Source organism: Lissotriton vulgaris, chromosome 1_1 (assembly GCF_964263255.1).
Source record: "Lissotriton vulgaris chromosome 1_1, aLisVul1.2, whole genome shotgun sequence".
NCBI lineage: Eukaryota > Metazoa > Chordata > Amphibia > Caudata > Salamandridae > Lissotriton > Lissotriton vulgaris.
This window is the reverse complement of record NC_141685.1, coordinates 921,192,813-921,211,088: the sequence shown is the minus strand read 5'-3', so window position 1 is coordinate 921,211,088 and position 18,276 is coordinate 921,192,813. Positions and strand designations below refer to the sequence as shown.

Sequence of the window (18,276 nt, the reverse complement as noted above, 5' to 3'; positions counted from 1 at the left end):
GGTCCCCTAGGAGGATGTAGTCAGAGGAGGCGAGGGCGTGCGGGCTGATGAAGTCTGCGATGGCTTAGCTGAATTGTGTGCGTGGTCCCGTGGGTCTGTAGATGAGAGTGCCTCTGAGGGTGGTCTTGGGGTCGGTGTGTATCTGGAAGTGGAGGTGATCGGCGGTGGTGAGGGTGTCGTCGGAGTTGGTCGTGATGCGGATGGTGCTCCTGTGGACGATGGCGATGCCTCCTCCGCTCTGGTTGACGCGGTCCTTCCGGGTGATCTTGTATCCGTCCGGGATGGCTATGGCGATGTTGGGTGCTGAGGAGGCGTTCGTCCATGTTTCCGTGAGGAAGGCGACTTCTGGAGATGTTGAGTCGAGCAGGTTCCAGAGTTTGACGGCGTGTCTGTGGACGGAGCGGGTGTTGAGCAGGATGCACTTGAGGTGGTTGTTGCTGGTGCCTGGGTTATTACATCCGCGGTCCATTCAGGTAACAGCGGTAACAGCGGTGAGGCGGTGGGGACGAGTGGAGGGGGATTCTGAAAGACGATGCAGATGGAAAATTAAATAAATAATACATTTTCCCTCTGCATCGTCCGTCAAAATCCCCCCCACCCAGCTCCACCGCTGTTACCAGCACGGACCGCGGCTGGGTTATTATCTTTAAAAGCCAGGTCAGGTTGCACGCCTCTCTCCAAACAGCAGCAGCGCAGAGCCACCAGTTCACAGAGAGCTACTCTCGCCAGCGTGCGTCATGACTGTCACTTGAGACAGACTACTTTTGCATTTACCTGCGCATAGCTGCTACCAAAGTTTCAGGTTGCTGTGTGACATTTTCATAGTTTCATCATAATTATGATTTCGCCGCAGCAGGTGTTTGTAGCAGTTTTAAGATCTTCTAAGAGTTTCTCGTTGCTCAAATGCATCTAATTTCTGATATTTTTGTGTTTCCCACGTCTTCATTGCTTGATTTTTGCTGGCAAGAAAGTGTCACTCATGGTCGTTGAAATGTCACTCATAATTACACTGAAATTATTCAAATGTCACAAATAGCAATCTGAAACCTTTGCACCTATGTTTACACAACGAAACCTTGGAAAATCATTGCGATATTAAGCGCACGAGAATTGACAGAAGGTAATACAAACCAATACCATACAATGTCCACATCTTAAACAAACATGGTAATATGACTGTGTTGCGGTATTAAGCGCACGAGAATTGATAGAAGGTAATACAAACCAATATCATACAATGTCCACATCTCAAACAAACATGGTGATATGACTGTACTTATCTGGCTGCAAAGTAGCAAAGAAAGAGGATTCAAAATGGAGTTGACAGTACTTATAAGAGTTGCTCTATCATGATTAGCACATGTTATATGACAATATAAGGGTTACACAAGACATTTGGTTTTGTCTTAATTAAGATGATTGACTGCTGATATTTTTGCAGAGAAGAATAGAGAAACATAATCGGAGCCTCAGGTAATGAAACAGAATTACAATTAATAACACGCCCTTGGCAACCACCACTTTTTGGGTTATATTTTTGGAGAAAACGTCCACTTGAAAATGTTGTGCTCAACGAGGGGATCCACACAGAAAAGTAGTAAAGCCTCTATTGCAGGGCACTCTAATCCGATTAAATAAAGTCTCTCTCTCTCTCTCACACTCGTCGAGGCATGTGTCCCATTCCAAAAGGGCGGTCGCCGTAACCAGCCAGGATCGTCGAGATGGAAAGGAGACTAGATCCCACGCGTAGCCCAAGCTCCGCGCACGCGCGTGTGGTTTCCTCTTTGGGCTGTGTTCGTAGCATTGGGCTCCTTTGCCGAGGGCCCTCTCGCAGCCATGCCGACCGGCGACTACGAGTGAGTGGAAGACTGCGGACTGTTTCTTTTCACGGGGAGAGGGGGTTGAGTGGAGCTCCGTGTCTTACCCCATCCCTCTCTTTTACAGCTCGAAGCCCAGCTGGGCAGACCAAGTGGAGGAAGAGGGCGAGGATGGAGAGTCCGGGAGCCTTCCGCTGCTCGCGTCCACTGAACTACCCAGCTCACCGGGTGAGTGCCAGGGGCGCGCACGTTACCATACGGGCCTTCAGAGAGTGATCATGGTGTCCTGAATACATTCACGCGGGGACTATGCAACAGAGGACGGTGACACGAGGGATAGGGCACTTCGGAAAGAGACCTGGGACAGCGATTGGGACTTTCACGTCGTGCTTGAGTAGGATTAGTTTGACATGAACGTGCAGAGAAGGGTAGCCAGCCATCCCGCATTTTGAAGGTTTGTCCAACAGTCGTGGTTCCTTTTAACGCAGCCCGCATAGAGGTATTGCGGGACACCTATAGTCCCCTGTTTTGGTCCATCTTTACTTTTAACCCTAGTAAAGACGAGCAACTCCCTGTTACAGACCGTTTTCCAGTATATTGCGCCATTGATGAGGACATTTCGCGGCACACTTGTGTTTTGTTTGCAGGAATTTACTTTAGTGACATTTAATAGTTATAGCCATTAAAAAGGATTATGAAGGGGAAAAACATGGTGTGTGTGCGCTCTCCTAGTCACAGCAGCACGAGGCTCCTCCTTTTACCTACACCACTGTGCTTTAAAAGAAACATTAATGCAGGTGCTCACCTAATGGAGCTGTGGACAGGTGGTTGAGGCGGCTAGGTTTTTAAGTTTTTCAAGCTTTATATGGAAAAAATCTGCATGTATTGTAAGAATGTCTGTGAGAAGTGGACTCGAGATAATTATCTCAACATTTATACCAGGCAATAAATATGTGTGACACACTGTTCAGGCATACATATAGTCAACGTCTGTGCTCGATAGGGCTACCAACTCAATCTGAAACATTCAGTGAGTTGGCAACCCTTTAACGATGCTGGAAATTGAGTCACCAAATTCCTGAGTTACATGAATGGCAACATCCTAATAAATACATACTACCGCATTTGTACTTGTGGCCAATTTCTTTGGGGCGGAGTAAAAATAAAAATGCCCAAAATCGCAGGCTATTCAGCCGATGCCGGGACTTCAACCTCATTCCACAGTTCCAAATGTGACAGCTCTGGCCATTTGGCCACGCCTCCTTTGCTGGCCCCCACTGTTACATCTGCTAACTTTTATTAAAGTTAGTGGGATGAGGGATACTCCCTGACAGTTTGAATTAATGCAAGTTTTACATTGCACAAGGCACGTATAACTGGCTAATACTCATGTTGCTTTAGCTGTACAACATGTCAACACATTACAGGCGAAACACAGAAACGGAGTGTAGCTGTCGTAGTTAAGAAAGTGTTACTTAATGCTGCAGCAATGGCTAACGCAGGACTTATATCCTGCAGTTTACTAGTAGCTGAAGGCATTCTTAATCTTCTTATTCCTTCTGGGCTTCAATTAAAAGTCCTGGAGCTGTGTGGTAGTCCTGCTCGGCAGAGGTCCTCCAGACTTTTAGCTTGTGATTGAGGGTGGACTGTGGAGTTAATGCATCTGTTCACTTTTTTTAAATCTATTTATGAAAGATGTTGGGTTGGGTAGATGTGATAGCTGGTGGTTACGTTTAAAAAATGATGGTTGCTTGGTAGATGTTAGTGCAACAATCGTCCCTCACCCACTTTCAGAATGCTGAAAAAGAGCTGACTAAAGTGTCATTGATTAATACATAATATAACACACCACTTGGGGCCTGGTTTTTAAGTTGGCGGAAAGGAAACTCTGGTGTGATGGCATTTTTGCCGCTATGTCTGTCTATCTGATTTAGATGGACAAGCATATAGCCTTTTTCCAATGCCCATTACCACAAGGAAAAAACTTTCGATAAGGGGCATTGAAAAGTGATCAGTGCCCCCTCACTATTGGAAAAACCCCACTTTGCAATGAGGATATTTTTTTCTTTTTCAAAAAGAAAATCTAGCTTTGTTTTTTTTTAATAAATAAAAAACTTTGTACGCTTGTCGTATAGCTCCGTCATTTTGACAGAGCCGTATGGCAAATTTACAGTGCATTGGCAGGAAAGTTCGAGCCAGATGCCTGGCTCTGCTTGGGGTATTTTTGGAACAATGAACCAAGTAAGAACCAAGCTTTAACGGAAGGGGATGTAGCTTGATGGATACACCGGACACCCATGTAACATCCGGAACCATGTTCATAGCCTGACATCTGCTCAGCATCCTGTGAATCCCATCACATGTCCTTGTACTGTAAAAAGAAAGTTTAACATTGTTTCTGTCTGTGATGCTCCCTTATGTCCTTTGGCTACGTTTACAATATGTAAACTGCCAAAAATAATATGTGGATTCTGCCTGCCACACATGCTCTAATCTCATCCTCTGAGATTTAGGAACAAAGCATTAGCCTTTGAGGTCAGAAAGAGATACCCATCTAGTGGCTTTATTGCACAGCGTGAAAACTGAAAAACCTGGGATCATTCGTGGCTTCCCTATTTGACGAAATTGTGTGATCTTAGGCAAACACTTAATTTCAATGAGTGTTATTTTTGTTCTTTACGACACGAGAGCACCTTCAAATATATTAATTCAGGATGTGTGCTATAGAAAAAACTTTCTCCTGTTTGATGTTTTAACCTATGATGTTTTTTCATCTATAATAAGAATCCGGAACAGATAGTGAGGCAAGTCGGTTGTGTATTTTCAAAAAGAATTGCCATCTGTGTGGGAGCAGGAATGTTTATCAATGCATGTTTGAAAACTCTCCGTTTTAATCAATACTTCTCAAAGCAGACCAATAATCTGATGTACTAAAGTGAAGCATCTGAAGGAGCAGATGAGGGAAAAGCGAGGAGTAGTAAGAAATAGTTTAAAAATAGCAGACCATACCTCACAAAAGCTTGTACTTGTCTTCTGGAAACTCTTTAAAAAAGATGCGGATACTGGCCTGGCTCTTTCGCTTTCCCCTGTCCCTGAAGTAACTCCAGTGAAAGTGAAGAGGAGAAAGAACAGAGGAAGGACATGTTCAATTATTGAAAACACATTTATGGTTGTTGGCAAACAGCTAAGAGATATGCTGTTGTGCTATCTCACAGAGGAACATAATAGCGTGGTGGTATTTAGGGCAACTAGGCAGCCTGCATTAAAACAATACCTAAATCACGGAAGCTTCGTTTAAACTTTTTCACAGCACCGGGGCATGAAATTGTGGGCATTCCGCACATTGGCCATTTTTGCAGTAAATATGCGATTTCCGAAAAGCTGGGAGATCTGCTTTGAGCTGTAAAAGTGCACAGTGCCGCTTCAAAAGTGTTAAGTCTAAATGCAAATCTTGCCACTTGCTGATAAACGGTCATTATTGTGTGAATAAAAACCATGTCGGGGACCTTTACTGGGAATTACTTTTGTCCATTGAGCTGGTTTCTAAGCGCTGTTACATTGTCAGATCAGTAGACAGAGGTGCAGGAGAATACAGTATCATTTGCTCTTGGTCACTCAGTTTGGTAAAATAACCGACTTGAGAATGCAGCACACTACTACCTGCTGCAAAGGCTATACATTTACCACGGTATTGTATTTTGGTGCGTTTACACACTTCTCCACTCCTCCAGGTAATATCCTGTCTGTTTTTAACCATGCACTTACTAGCAGCTTTTACATTGATCCCAGATACTGTCTTGCCAAAAGGGAGCAAAGCAATCAGTTAACAAAGGATTGCACACAATTTGGCCAAATAGGGGGGGCAAGATTAAATGAAGTCTCCCGGGCCCACATTTCCCACTAGACAACAACTGGGGTGGCAGTGATTCTGATGGCAAGGCCACGTGGCTGCTCTTCACAGGGAAGTGCCACTGTGTTGTTTCCTTGCCCACTTTTAGAATACAGTGTTTATTTCCGCCTAAGACTAGTTGTACATTTTCTGAACAAGTATTTAAAAAGTTGCAATAGCGAGCAGGCCAGGCTTACTCGAAGAGGTAGTAAGAGATGAGAACTCACATACAGTATAAATTGTAATCGCATTCAGTAAGCTAAATCTCCGGTTGAGGTATATTTTTTAAAAAGGCATGATTTAGAAGACTGGGGCTTAGAATGAAACTCAAAAATGAGTTATGTGACTCATGGTTCCTACTCCCCAACAAACGTCTTGTGATAAAATAAACATGATTTGGATAAATTGCAGATCTCCATGGCCCTCCACAATTCAATCCCAATAGATCGTATCATTTTAAGTCATTCCTTGTTTTGGAAAGTTTATATGTTACATTCAAGCAATTCCAAGATTACAAAACAAACCTTTACCACCAAATATATGTATACAACCATTCAAATGTGTTTATATATTACAGAGTGTCTGTTGCCACTTAGGGTTACCATAGATAGGGATATTTTTTTTATTTTTGTCCCTTAATCACTTTCCACCCGTTTTATGAATGTTTGCAAAACTCTGCAGACCTGCTGCACCTGTTTCATTGTCAGAAAGAAGACCGTTTCGCAGGGTCTTGAAATCTAATGCATTTTACACAGATTACTGTATTTTGTGTAGCGCAAAAACGGGCAGTCGGATTTTGCTGAAATTTGGAAGTATTAGATATTAGTTTGCTTAGACAATTCTTTGGGGGTACAACAGGCAATTAGAATAAGTATTTTTAAATTATAAGGTTTTTCAACTTAGGGATATCTTGTAGCACAATACTACTAAAAGTAGCAAGGAAGCCCAAAAAGTAAACTAGACTGCATATGTAAAGTTTCAGATTTACTACACGAACAATTGAAAGACCCATTTATGGTCGCATGTTAATGGAAGCTAATAAACCAATATATACTGAATATAATACATCTTAATCTACATAAGTTTTCGTTGCATTCTCTCTGGCTCACAAAATAAAATTGGCCCAACCAGCCAAACAAAAAACATCTTTGTTATGCACCACTGTGCAACAAAATGCTAAATTGACCAAATAGTGGGCCACACAGACTGATATTTGGAGGACATGCTATATAGCTACTAGGAAAAAACGAACATTTGGAGGACATGATATATAGCTACTAGGAAACAAATAAAAATCTCAATTTTTATAACAATGATTGCCTTTTATATACTTTGGCTTTCACACGTAGGACAAGCCTACTAAGGAAGCCTAAAAAATAAACTAGACTGCAAGTAAAGTTTCAGATTTACTACATGAAGTGAAAGACCCATTTATGGTTGCATGCAAATCGAAACCGATCAACAAATACATAACATATAGAATACATATTGATCTACATAAGTTTTCTTTGCATGCTCTTTAGCTTACAAAATACAACTGGCCCAACCAGCCAAACAAAAGCCATCCTTCTTATTTTTCCCAGTGCAACAAAATGACAAATTAACCAACCAGTGAGCCAGACAAACTACTATATGGACGACATAATCGGCCACTAGGAAAAAAATATTAATCTCAATTTTTAGAACAGTGATTGCCTTTCAGTTACTTTGGCCTTCATATGTATTACAATCCTACTAGAAGCAAGTAACACCAACAAATAAATTAGACAACATAGGTAAAGTTTCAGATTTATTATATGAACAAATGAAAGACCCGTTTATGGTTGCATGCTAATAGAAACTTATTAACAAATATAATGCATCTTAATCTGGATCAAAAAATAACTGTGCCCAATAAACAAAACCATTTTCCTTATGTATGTATGTGCAAAAAAATTGAAAAGTGACCTAGCAGTGAGGTACACAAACTACTATATGGAGGGCATGATAATTGGCCATTGGTGGGAAAAAAATCTTAATTTTTATAACCGTGATTGACTTAAATTTACTTTGGAATTCACATGTAGCACAATCCTACTAAATGTATCAAGGAAGCTCAAAAAAGAAACTGCATTTATAAAGTTCCAGAATTACATAATCATCTAAAAGACACATTTATGGTCACATGATTATGTAAACCAATAAACAAAATACATAACCAATACAGTAGATAAAAAGAAAGAAATCACATTAATTCTGATTGCCACTCTGTAGTTATAGTTATACCCAGAGATAGGAATTCCTCGGATATTAGCTGCCTAATAACTTCCCACCTGTTTGACGAATAACCACAACACTTTCCATATCTCCATCTTTTTCTACATGTTGAGATGATGTACATTTTAGTGGTAATTCATTAAGGGGGTCCCAAACGCGTTTTCTCCCAATGCATTTTCAAAAGACTATTGTACTTAGTGCGAAAACGGCTGAATGGATTTATATGAAATTTGGCAGTATTATACATTATGGTGCTTTACACTGCATACCATAGTCTAGATTGCTGCTACATTTTATATATATTTATATATATATATATATATATATATATATATATATATATATATATATATAGTATGCCACGCCACTGTAATCACTCCACTATACGCTATTCCACTCTACGAGACTCCACTCTGTGCTATTACACTGTATGCAATACAACTCCACTGGATGCTACTCCATTACCTTCTAGTCCACTCTACACCATTCTACTTAATGCCACTCTACACCACTGTATGCCACTCGTTGTACTCTACGCCACTTCAGTGTATGCCCTCTACGCCACTTCATAGTACGCTATTCAGTTGGACCCCTCACAAATTTACGCCACTCCACTTTTTAGGTCTCGGCTGAGCCAATGCGCTTGCGCATTGCTCCGGCGAGATTATAGTAAGCGGAAAAGAAAAGTCTACCAAAACGGCTGCGGGTCGCATGCGCGTGCACACCATCGCCAGCCACATAACACACCACCATTTGTCTGTGCCTCGACACCAGACTTCAAAGGCTGCCGCTCCACCGCCCGCATCAGACTTCAAAGGAAAGCGCTCCTGCTCCCCGCCACCTGCCACAGCAATTCGGAGAGCTTGTTTCTGGACAAAAGAGAAGGCCTACTGTGCTTGTTTACAGTAGCCTTGCTCCTCAAATGCTTTTGCAGTGTTGCCATCTCTCTAGCGACACAGCTTGAAAACACTCTACTTGCTAGCTGCAATGCTGCATCCGCTGTGCTTTGCTTCTAGACACGTTGATCCCTCACAGACTGTGCTGACTCTGTCCCTCCTGATTCTGAAACTGACCAGCGCAGTCACCACGCAGTCTCTTCTCTCTGTCTTATGTCTGCCCTGCCACCATTTACATCGGACCCTCACCCCTGTCACCCTCACCCCAGTCACCCTCACACCCCCTCACCCACCCTCACACCCCCTTTCCCCCCACCCACTCTCAAACCCCCTCACCCCCTTCCCCCTCCTTTCCCCCTCTCTCCCTCTCTCTCCCTCCCTCACCCACCACATCGCTCAGGGGCACCACCACATCGCTCTGGGGTACCACCACATCGCTCTGGGGTACCGCCACATCGCTCTGGGACACCGCCACATCGCTCTGGGACACCGCCACATCGCTCTGGGACACCGCCACATCGCTCTGGGACACCGCCACATCGCTCTGGGACACCGCCACATCGCTCTGGGACACCACCACATCGCTCTGGGACACCACCATAGCACTGTCCTTGCTTGCTACCAAAAAGCATTGCCATAGCCAATAGGACTCGCATTAGGAAAGTGTAAGCTATTGGATTTGTGAATAACAATGCTATTCATTTATATTTTTTTAAAGCCAACACATATTAAAAAAAATTGTCATTTACAATACCAATAGCTCACACTTTCCTAATGCGAGCCCTATTGCATTGCAAATGCTTGTTTTTATTACACTCTACTCCTTACCACTGTACATCACTTCACTGTACACCACTGCAGTGTGTGCCACTTCATTCTACCCCACTACACTCTATGCTATTCCAATGGACACCACTCCACTGTATGCTAGTACACTACCCCATTCTAGTTTACACTATTCCAGTCTACACCATTTCCCTGTATGCTACTGTACACCACTACACTATACGCTATTCCAGTGTATGCCACTCCACTGTACGCCACTCCACTCTACACTATTCCACTGTATGCCTTTCGACTATACACTACTCCACTATATGCCACTCCATTGTACACCACCCCTCTCCATTCTACGATAATCCATTGAACTCCACTCTACGTCATTTCACTAAATGCTATTTCACTCTATCCCACTCAAGTGTACACTACTCTGGAATACACCACTCTCCTATTCTACTCTATTCCACTGTACGCCACTCCATTCTGCACAACTTCAATCTTTTCTCCTCTACTGTATTGTATTCCACTGTACCCCACCCTCCGGCACTGTGCTGTAGTCTATCACACTCTACCCCACAATATCCCACTCCACTCCACTGTACTGTACTACACCGTAGGCTTTTACACTTTATGCCACGTCACTGCACGCTACTACACTATACATCACACCACATCACTCCAGTCTATGCTACTCCACGCCACTCCACTGTACACTATTCCACTTCGCTACACTCCACTGTACAGCATTCCACTGAGCACCCTTCCACTGTATGCTACTCCACTTCACAGTAAACCATTCTACGCCACTCCAGCGTGCCCTACTCAACTCTATGCTGCTCCACTGGATGACGCACTCCTCCATGCTATATAACCCAACTCTATAAAAGTCTGCCACACTATGGCACTCTACAACATTCTACTCCACTCTATCCCCATACACTCCACTGTCCAACTCAACTCTGCCCGTACACTCAAATGTACAGCACTATTCCACTATGATACTTTTCTACGTGACACAACACTCCAGTTTTTGTACGAGCTGCCACTCCAATTTATAACCGTTTACTACCTGCACGCCACTCTACGACACACCTATACACTATTGTACCTTACGCCAGTACACTCTGCATCACTCTACAACACACCAATGCTCTTTATTGTACTTTATTCCACATTACACCACTCAACTCTACTCCAATGTACAAGACTTTACCTCCCTGTATGCTCCTACACAACAATCCACTCTGTGCAGCGCCACTGTTTCACACACTACTGTACTCTGTGCACCTCCACTCTACTACACTGTATGCCACTCTGACACTTTACTCCTGTCTATACCCCTTCACTCCACTGTACTATACTGTATACCACTGTAAAATACTCTACTCCACTGTACAATACTCTAGTCCACTATGCAACACGTTACGCAACTTTGTATGCCACTGCACCCCACTTTACTCCACTCTACTCTACTGTATGCTACTCCACTCAATGCCATTGTACTCTATAACGCTGTATGCCACTCAACTGTTCCACACTCTACAACACTACTGTTCACCACTCCATTGTGCAAAAATCAGCTAGACTTAATTATTGGAAACTGATGTAGATTACAACAGAGTAGAATACAGACACCCCACTGCACTCTACTGTACTACACAGTACTCTAGTTTGACACTTAACTCAATCTACATTACCCTACTCTAGTGTACTCCACTATACTTCACTTCATCCCACGCTACACCACAGTGCTGTTCGTCACTCCACTGTGTGCAACTCCACTCTACAACACTGTACGACACACTAGGCCACTCTATACTCCAGTCTATGCCCACCCACTCTACGCTGCTGTTCTACAATGTATGACACTAGTCGACTCGCCACTCAACTTCTCTCTACGATATGCCACTCTGACACGGCACTCCTCTCTACGACACTCTACTCCACTGTACTCTGCCACTCCACTTGGAAATTCAGTGAAAGAGCTGTTCAAAGTTGTAAAGGAACATACCAATCCGCTTGCATGCAGCTCGGCTAGCATAGCCTCTCAAACACTGTCACTCCTTGGCTTCATATTTTGAATTTTAAAAATAGACAGACTATATAGTAACTTTCACACCAACCCATTGGCGTCAACAAATATAGATCTTGACAAGGCATCTGGACTTAGCTTTCAGGTTATTATAGAAAGATTTGAACCTATCACCCAGTCTCAAGTATTGGATCTTCTGACTACAACAAAATCCGGGTCTCCAGCAGATCTCTGCCCCCCTCATGTCATAGCCTTGCTATCTAGTTCTCTTGCTCCAGCGGTCATAGCTCTCTGCAATCAGCAGCACTGCCGAAAGATTGGAAAACCACTTTTGTTGCACCTACTTTAAAAAAGCCATTGGCTAATCCTATGGAAGTATCAAACTACCATCCTATTTCTCTGTTGCCCTCAATTAGCAAATTGCTAGAATCTCATGTCCACAGACAACTCTCCTCCTACTTAGAAGCACATCTGCCCGATTCTTCTCAATCTGGTTTTTACCCTCTCATAGTACAGAAACCACTCTTGTAGCGGTAGTCGATTTACTTGGAGTCTCCTTAGTTGCAGGTACACTCATGATATTGGTCCTGCTTGAAATGTCAGCAGCATTTGATACTGTGTCCCCTCCCATTCTGATCCAACATATGTTTGAGATGGGAATACACGGTACTGCACTGAACTGGCTAAAAGACTTCCTTAAGGACAGAACTCCAAAAATCACGCTTGTTCCTTTCCAATCTAAGGCTGTCTCTAGGAAGGGGAGTCTCTCAGGGCTCAGCTTTGAGCCCCACAATTTTTAATATCTGTCTCCCTTCTGGCTCAGCTGGTCAAGCCTTTCTGTTTTGAAATACTCTCATATGCTGACGACATACAATTGATTATTGACCTGAGGTAGAGTATGTTTAAACCCATTTCACCAATGTATGAGAAACATTGCTAAGTGTATGTCCTTAAGCCGTCTTCAGTTGAATGGGGGGTGCGAAACGGAGATTATATTTTTGGGAAAAGCACAGTCTCTATGACCATCTGATTGGTGGCCAACGGAACTTGGTCCGGCGCCTTGCCCAAAAAATACAGTAAGAAATCTGGGCGTTCTGATAATGAACTATCGATGAAAGAGGAAGTCACTGCCGCTTGTGGCTCGTGTTTTGGGATAATGCACCACCTTAAGAAAATATTCCAGGGGCTCTCGGTGTTCGTCCGGAAGACCCAAGTCCAAGCACTTATGAGTCGCCTGTACTATGGCAATGCGCTACTTGTAGCAACCAAAGAATCTCTTGTATCAAAACTATAGGTAGTACAGAACACGACAGCCCGGCTGATAAATAAACAGCCATTAGGCACTGCCACTATATGAGACATGCCACTACGCTTTACTACACTGTATGATATGCTACTACACTCTACTCCCTCCCAATCTACAGTACTCCAGTTTATGACAATAGACTTTTCAACACTCTCCACCAGTGTACTATGTGACACTTCAAATAACTCTCCACTTGCGACACTGGACTATCATAATTTGAAACACATTTTTATAAAAATTAAAAAAATTCAAAGACAAACAAAGGTTAAAGCTTAGTTATAGTCGGGACAACATATTTTCCCTAAACAAACCAAGTCTGAACTACACAAACTTAAAAAATTCTAAAGATATAGTAATAACTTCATTAACAATTCATCCCCTGCTTTCGAATTATTAGACGTAGTGAACCTCTTGACGAGCTCTTCTCAGTTCACTAACCAGACAACATTAACTATACCTCGCCACTCCATCATGCACTGTTTTTACAAATGATACTCCACTGTACAACACTACACTGTACGAGACTCACCACCACTACACTGCTCGACACAACCCTGAGTTATAAGGCACTCTACTGCACTGAACTCCGCTCTGTGCCACTGCATTCTGCAACACACCATGCCATGTAACTCTACTTGATGGCCCTCCACCACACTCCATTTGATGATACTCCAGTCGACAACACTTGGCTCTACTGTTCGACATGCCACTATTCAACATCCACAATACGATGCAACACTCCACTGTATTAAACTGTACCCTAAGTCACTCTACTCTACTAAACTCTACAACACTAAACGCTGTCGCTCTCCTTCGCTTTACTGTACTACACTCCACTTTGCGATACTCCAATCAGTTATTGTTATTGTTATTGTTATCTGGGTTTTGTATAGTGCCAAATCACCGTCAGGTCTCTAGGCGCTTCTGACAGATACAGCAACAAGAGTTTGGTAGGTAAGCAAGGAATTCAGATTATAGCAACCTAACTCAAAGAGAGCCGAAGGCGTCTCTAAATAAAAGTGTTTTCAAAGACTTCCTAAAAAGGAGAAGGTTAGTTTCTTTACGAAGGGGCTGCAGTAGTCTATTCCACATTTGTGGGACTTGGATTGAAAAGGATCTCCCGCCCTTGGTGGCACTACACACTGCGATTTGAAACCTATAAACAAAAATAACATACAATTCATAAAGCAAAGGTTATGGATAATTTGTAGTTAGAAATACCTTGTTTTGTTGCTATACAAACCCAACTTAAAACACTCAACTTAAAACACTCAAACATAAATAATTATAAAGTTATAATCACAACTTCAATTTATAATTTACGTACCACCTTCAAACTATGTTGTGCACCTCCAAACGGTCTTGTTACCTCACTCACAACATTATATTAACTATAACTCATGCCTTTCCGCTTGCATAATAGATCACTTACAGCATGTGAAATCATAGCGTTCATAACACCACTTATAACTTCTCAAATTACATTATTTGTCACAACACAATAGACGGTAGAGTGGCATGTTATAGTTTGGTTCAGTGCTTAATTTGAGCTGTTTTTTTCCCGGTGCTCGACGCCGGCACTTAATAATTAGCACTGGTGCTTGTGACAGTCTGCCACAGAGTTGTGTTGCCTGCCAAATTTGGGTGAGAGTGCTGTTTCTATTTAATAATATAATGTACTTTAACCCCTTCCATGCTGATGACGAACCCCAGCCGTCATGCACTACGGTGCTCGTGTGCTGATGACGGCTGGGGTTCGTCACGGCCTGCTCCTGTTCGTGTTGTTTACAGCACACCAGGGAAATCTCGGCCGCATGGAAGGGGTTAAGAATCACTAATACGTGCCACCCAAGCCAATCTTGTAGCTTTGGGGGCCCTGAATAGTATGTATTGTCACATTTGTAGGAGTGTAATGGGTAATAGATGTCTTGGTAGGGTAATTGGCAGCAGAGGCAGTGGATGGTGCAAGCTGTTGTGTCCTCTGGCACTTATTGTGTTAATATATATTCTTTTACACAAACCACTTGATTACTGTTGAATGCTTTGTAGGCCAGGTGCCTCCTTCTTGATTAGTGGCCATCAAGTAATATTCTTTCTAACAAACATCCACATGGGATCTAGGAGCACTCTGCAGGTTCCATATCGCTTTATTAAAACCATGTAGACCCGTTTCAGCGAGATCATGCCGTCAATACTGGTTAACAAGAAAAGTATCCATTTACGAAACTTGAATGAGTCCCTTCTCGTTCTTATTGGACGACATATTATGGCTAGCAAAAGGGGACTGCATATTGTTCATAATTTAGTGAGTCCTATGTACCATCAGTGTGTTTTATTTAACATTAGTTGATTTCACTGACCTGCCTATTTACATCATTTTAGTAATGTTTTTAAAACACAATGGATGCGAAGCATACGGTTCATGTATTTGACCCACACTGTTCAATTATGCGATTGCAGTTCCCCAGCCATTTTGACAGTTGCAAACTAAACTGTACCAGTTTGTATCCCTCGTCCAGCCATTAATCTGACTTCATGAAGCACTTACCTGTAAGTTCTGGTTTCGTAACCAACTTGACATTTAATGTCAAATTAAATGTAATTAAAGTCATGTAATGTCCCAACCTTGTGTTAGCAGGCGTGCCATCAGTTCAGTCTGCGGCTGTTCTGACAGCATTAAATCAATCCTTCAGACCCAACTACTTGATTATCGTTGAACGCTTTGTAGGATGAGTGCCTCCTTTATGTTTAGGGACCATCACGTAATATTCTTTCCAACGTGTGTGTGTGTGTGTATGTATGTGTATATGTATCTATCCAAAGCTGTAATACTGTGCCTGGAGTGGTAAAAGTCTTTTGTCATTTTACAGCTCGGCAGGTATAGCACTTGAAAACCTATGCTTAAAGATTTTGCTGCATAAATGTCATAAGGCTTTGTTCCTTTCTAGCTCTGCATGGGTGGCACTGTGCTAATCCTTTGCTTAAAAACTTTGCTAGAAAAACAGGCATTTGAGGTGAGCACATTCAGAGTGTCTCTGGTGTTGCAGGGTTCTCTATAAAGGAGCTGCTTTCCACCTAATTTAGGGCACTACCCAAAGTTCTCTGCTTCCTAGATTGTGTGTGTATGTATATGTGTGTGTATATATATATATATATATATATATATATATATATATATATATATATATATATATATATATATATAATTATACATTGACATCATCCAAGCTGTGTTTTCCCGCATATTGCTGTATTAAGTGCTATGACTTTACACATAGCCTAGTTCACATGAACAATCAACCACAGATATACGGGAAACCCTTCCCGAGTGTGGTGTTAAATCTGTATACAACTGTTCAGAGAAAGCCAAAATAGTTAATGCTAATTCCAAAGCAAATGCCCTACTACAGACAGCTTTTATCTGTATCAAACCCCTGGCAAACAACGAACCTACATTAAGAAATGAAGTTGATATCAGTAGAGAACGAGTACTGTAAACAGTGCTTACTCTATAGCATAGGCCTTCAAACTTTTTGATGCTGAGACCCCCCTTAGCAAACATTTTTAGGAATAAGCACCCTTCCTGACACGTTTCTAGAACCTGGTGGTACACCTCATTAACCAGCATAAATGCCCCCAATTCCCACAGCAAATAATTTTTACGGTGGGGGGAACAGTGTTTAGCAAACCAAATGCCAGTAAGATTTTAGGCGTGGTCAAAGGTGTAGCTAAAAACAAAGGGCCTCATTTATGAGGAATTGGCACAGGGTAGTGCTGCAAGTGTTCTTGCTGCGCTGCCCTATGCCCGTGTGAAAGGAATGCACTGTATTTACGAATACTGTGCATTCCTGTCCTTTCCCATTGCGTTGGCACACAAATTGCTGCCTAGCACCAATTTAGGCAGAATTGTTTTTGTGCAGGAAGGGGCACCTTCCTTCACATAAACAATCCCGAGAGGTGTTTTCCCCTTTTTATGTGAACTGCAAAATGCAGCACACACACACACAGAGGAAAACACTAGGAGAAATGAAAACATTTCTCCTCGTTATGCCTCCACTGGGGAGGCGCAAGGTTTTGGCACTGCCCCAGGTTTACGTGATTTTTATAAATCTGGGGCAGCATCCAAGTCCACTCAACGCCCATTATACGCCTCCTTGACGCAGAATAAGGCAATGGCGTGACTTGCGCTGCTTTGTCTTGCTCCATATCTATGAGGCCATGCACAGTGACTGCGATGCCTCATACATATGGTTGAGGCGCTTCCACAGCATCAAAATAAGTGATGCTCTGGTGATGCAAGCCTCTCATGAATAAACCCCAAAATATTCTGTAGGTTTTCTAGGTCTTTGACCATCAGGTAGATACATATACAATAATGGGAAGCTTAAATGAAAAATACATTTTAAAAAAGCTGTTACACAGCGGGAAATGCACTGTGGTACAGTATATGAAACCTCTATTAGTTAATGCACTGCAGAGTTCTGTGTGTAATGAGAGAGCCCCAGAATTACATCTTGGTTTGTGCAGTGGAGAATAGTAACTTCTGTATTTTTAGTGTTATGAGGGCAAAGCCTTTGACAGAAAGCACTGTGAATATGTAAGTCATTAGTTTATACTTGCATTACATGCAGTATAAGATAGCTGATACAAAGTGTGATGGTTTTAGGATTAAATGGTGCTTCCAAAATGAAGATGTTAGTAGTACTAGAGCATGTGTCATGCAATTTTGTTACATAACTGTCCTTCAACACCTCTTTGTCATCACAAATCGTCGAGTGATGCGATCAATTAAAGGCAAAACTGGCTCCCAAGCACCCTTGGTGCCAGTTATTATGAACCATCATTATGAACGACTGCCTGTCCAAAGGCTTGTGAGAAGTTGGCCTGGTATATGCTGTCCACTAGTTAAAGTGGTCACCTTGCATCGGTCCGAACGACCCTTATTGATAATTAGGTTATAGCCAACCTTTATTGAAAGCTATCCTAGTGGTAGCTGTGGAGAGCAGCCTTCAGGCTAAGTCTCGAAGGAATGTAAAGCAGCTTGGTTTACCAGATTATAACCTCCTGAATGACCAAATGAAAGGAGAACCACACAATGAATATATGTATTTATTACTAAGCACTCTCTACTAACCTCTTTGAGATTAGAGTACAAAGCACACTATTAAATCACTAGAACAGTAAATAGCACAATACACAGTGGGCTCCAGGGGGAGACCAAACCATATTCTAAGACAGTGGTATAACAACCACGACTTGACACCGTGCCTAGAGCACGTAGAATCGCTGAAACTACAAGG

At 42.4% G+C, this 18,276-nt stretch overlaps 1 protein-coding gene across 1 annotated transcript in view; it reads left to right on the top strand.

The window, feature by feature from the left end:
- The first annotated feature begins 1,723 nt into the window (after window positions 1–1,723).
- Window positions 1,724–18,276, top strand: part of EIF3G (eukaryotic translation initiation factor 3 subunit G) — a 34,288-nt gene continuing 17,735 nt past the window's right edge. The window contains exons 1-2 of the mRNA XM_086959077.1: window positions 1,724–1,856; window positions 1,945–2,045. Of these exons, the coding sequence (XP_086815203.1) occupies window positions 1,837–1,856; window positions 1,945–2,045 (121 nt within the window). The 5' untranslated portion in view covers window positions 1,724–1,836. The remainder of the gene's footprint in view (window positions 1,857–1,944; window positions 2,046–18,276) is intronic.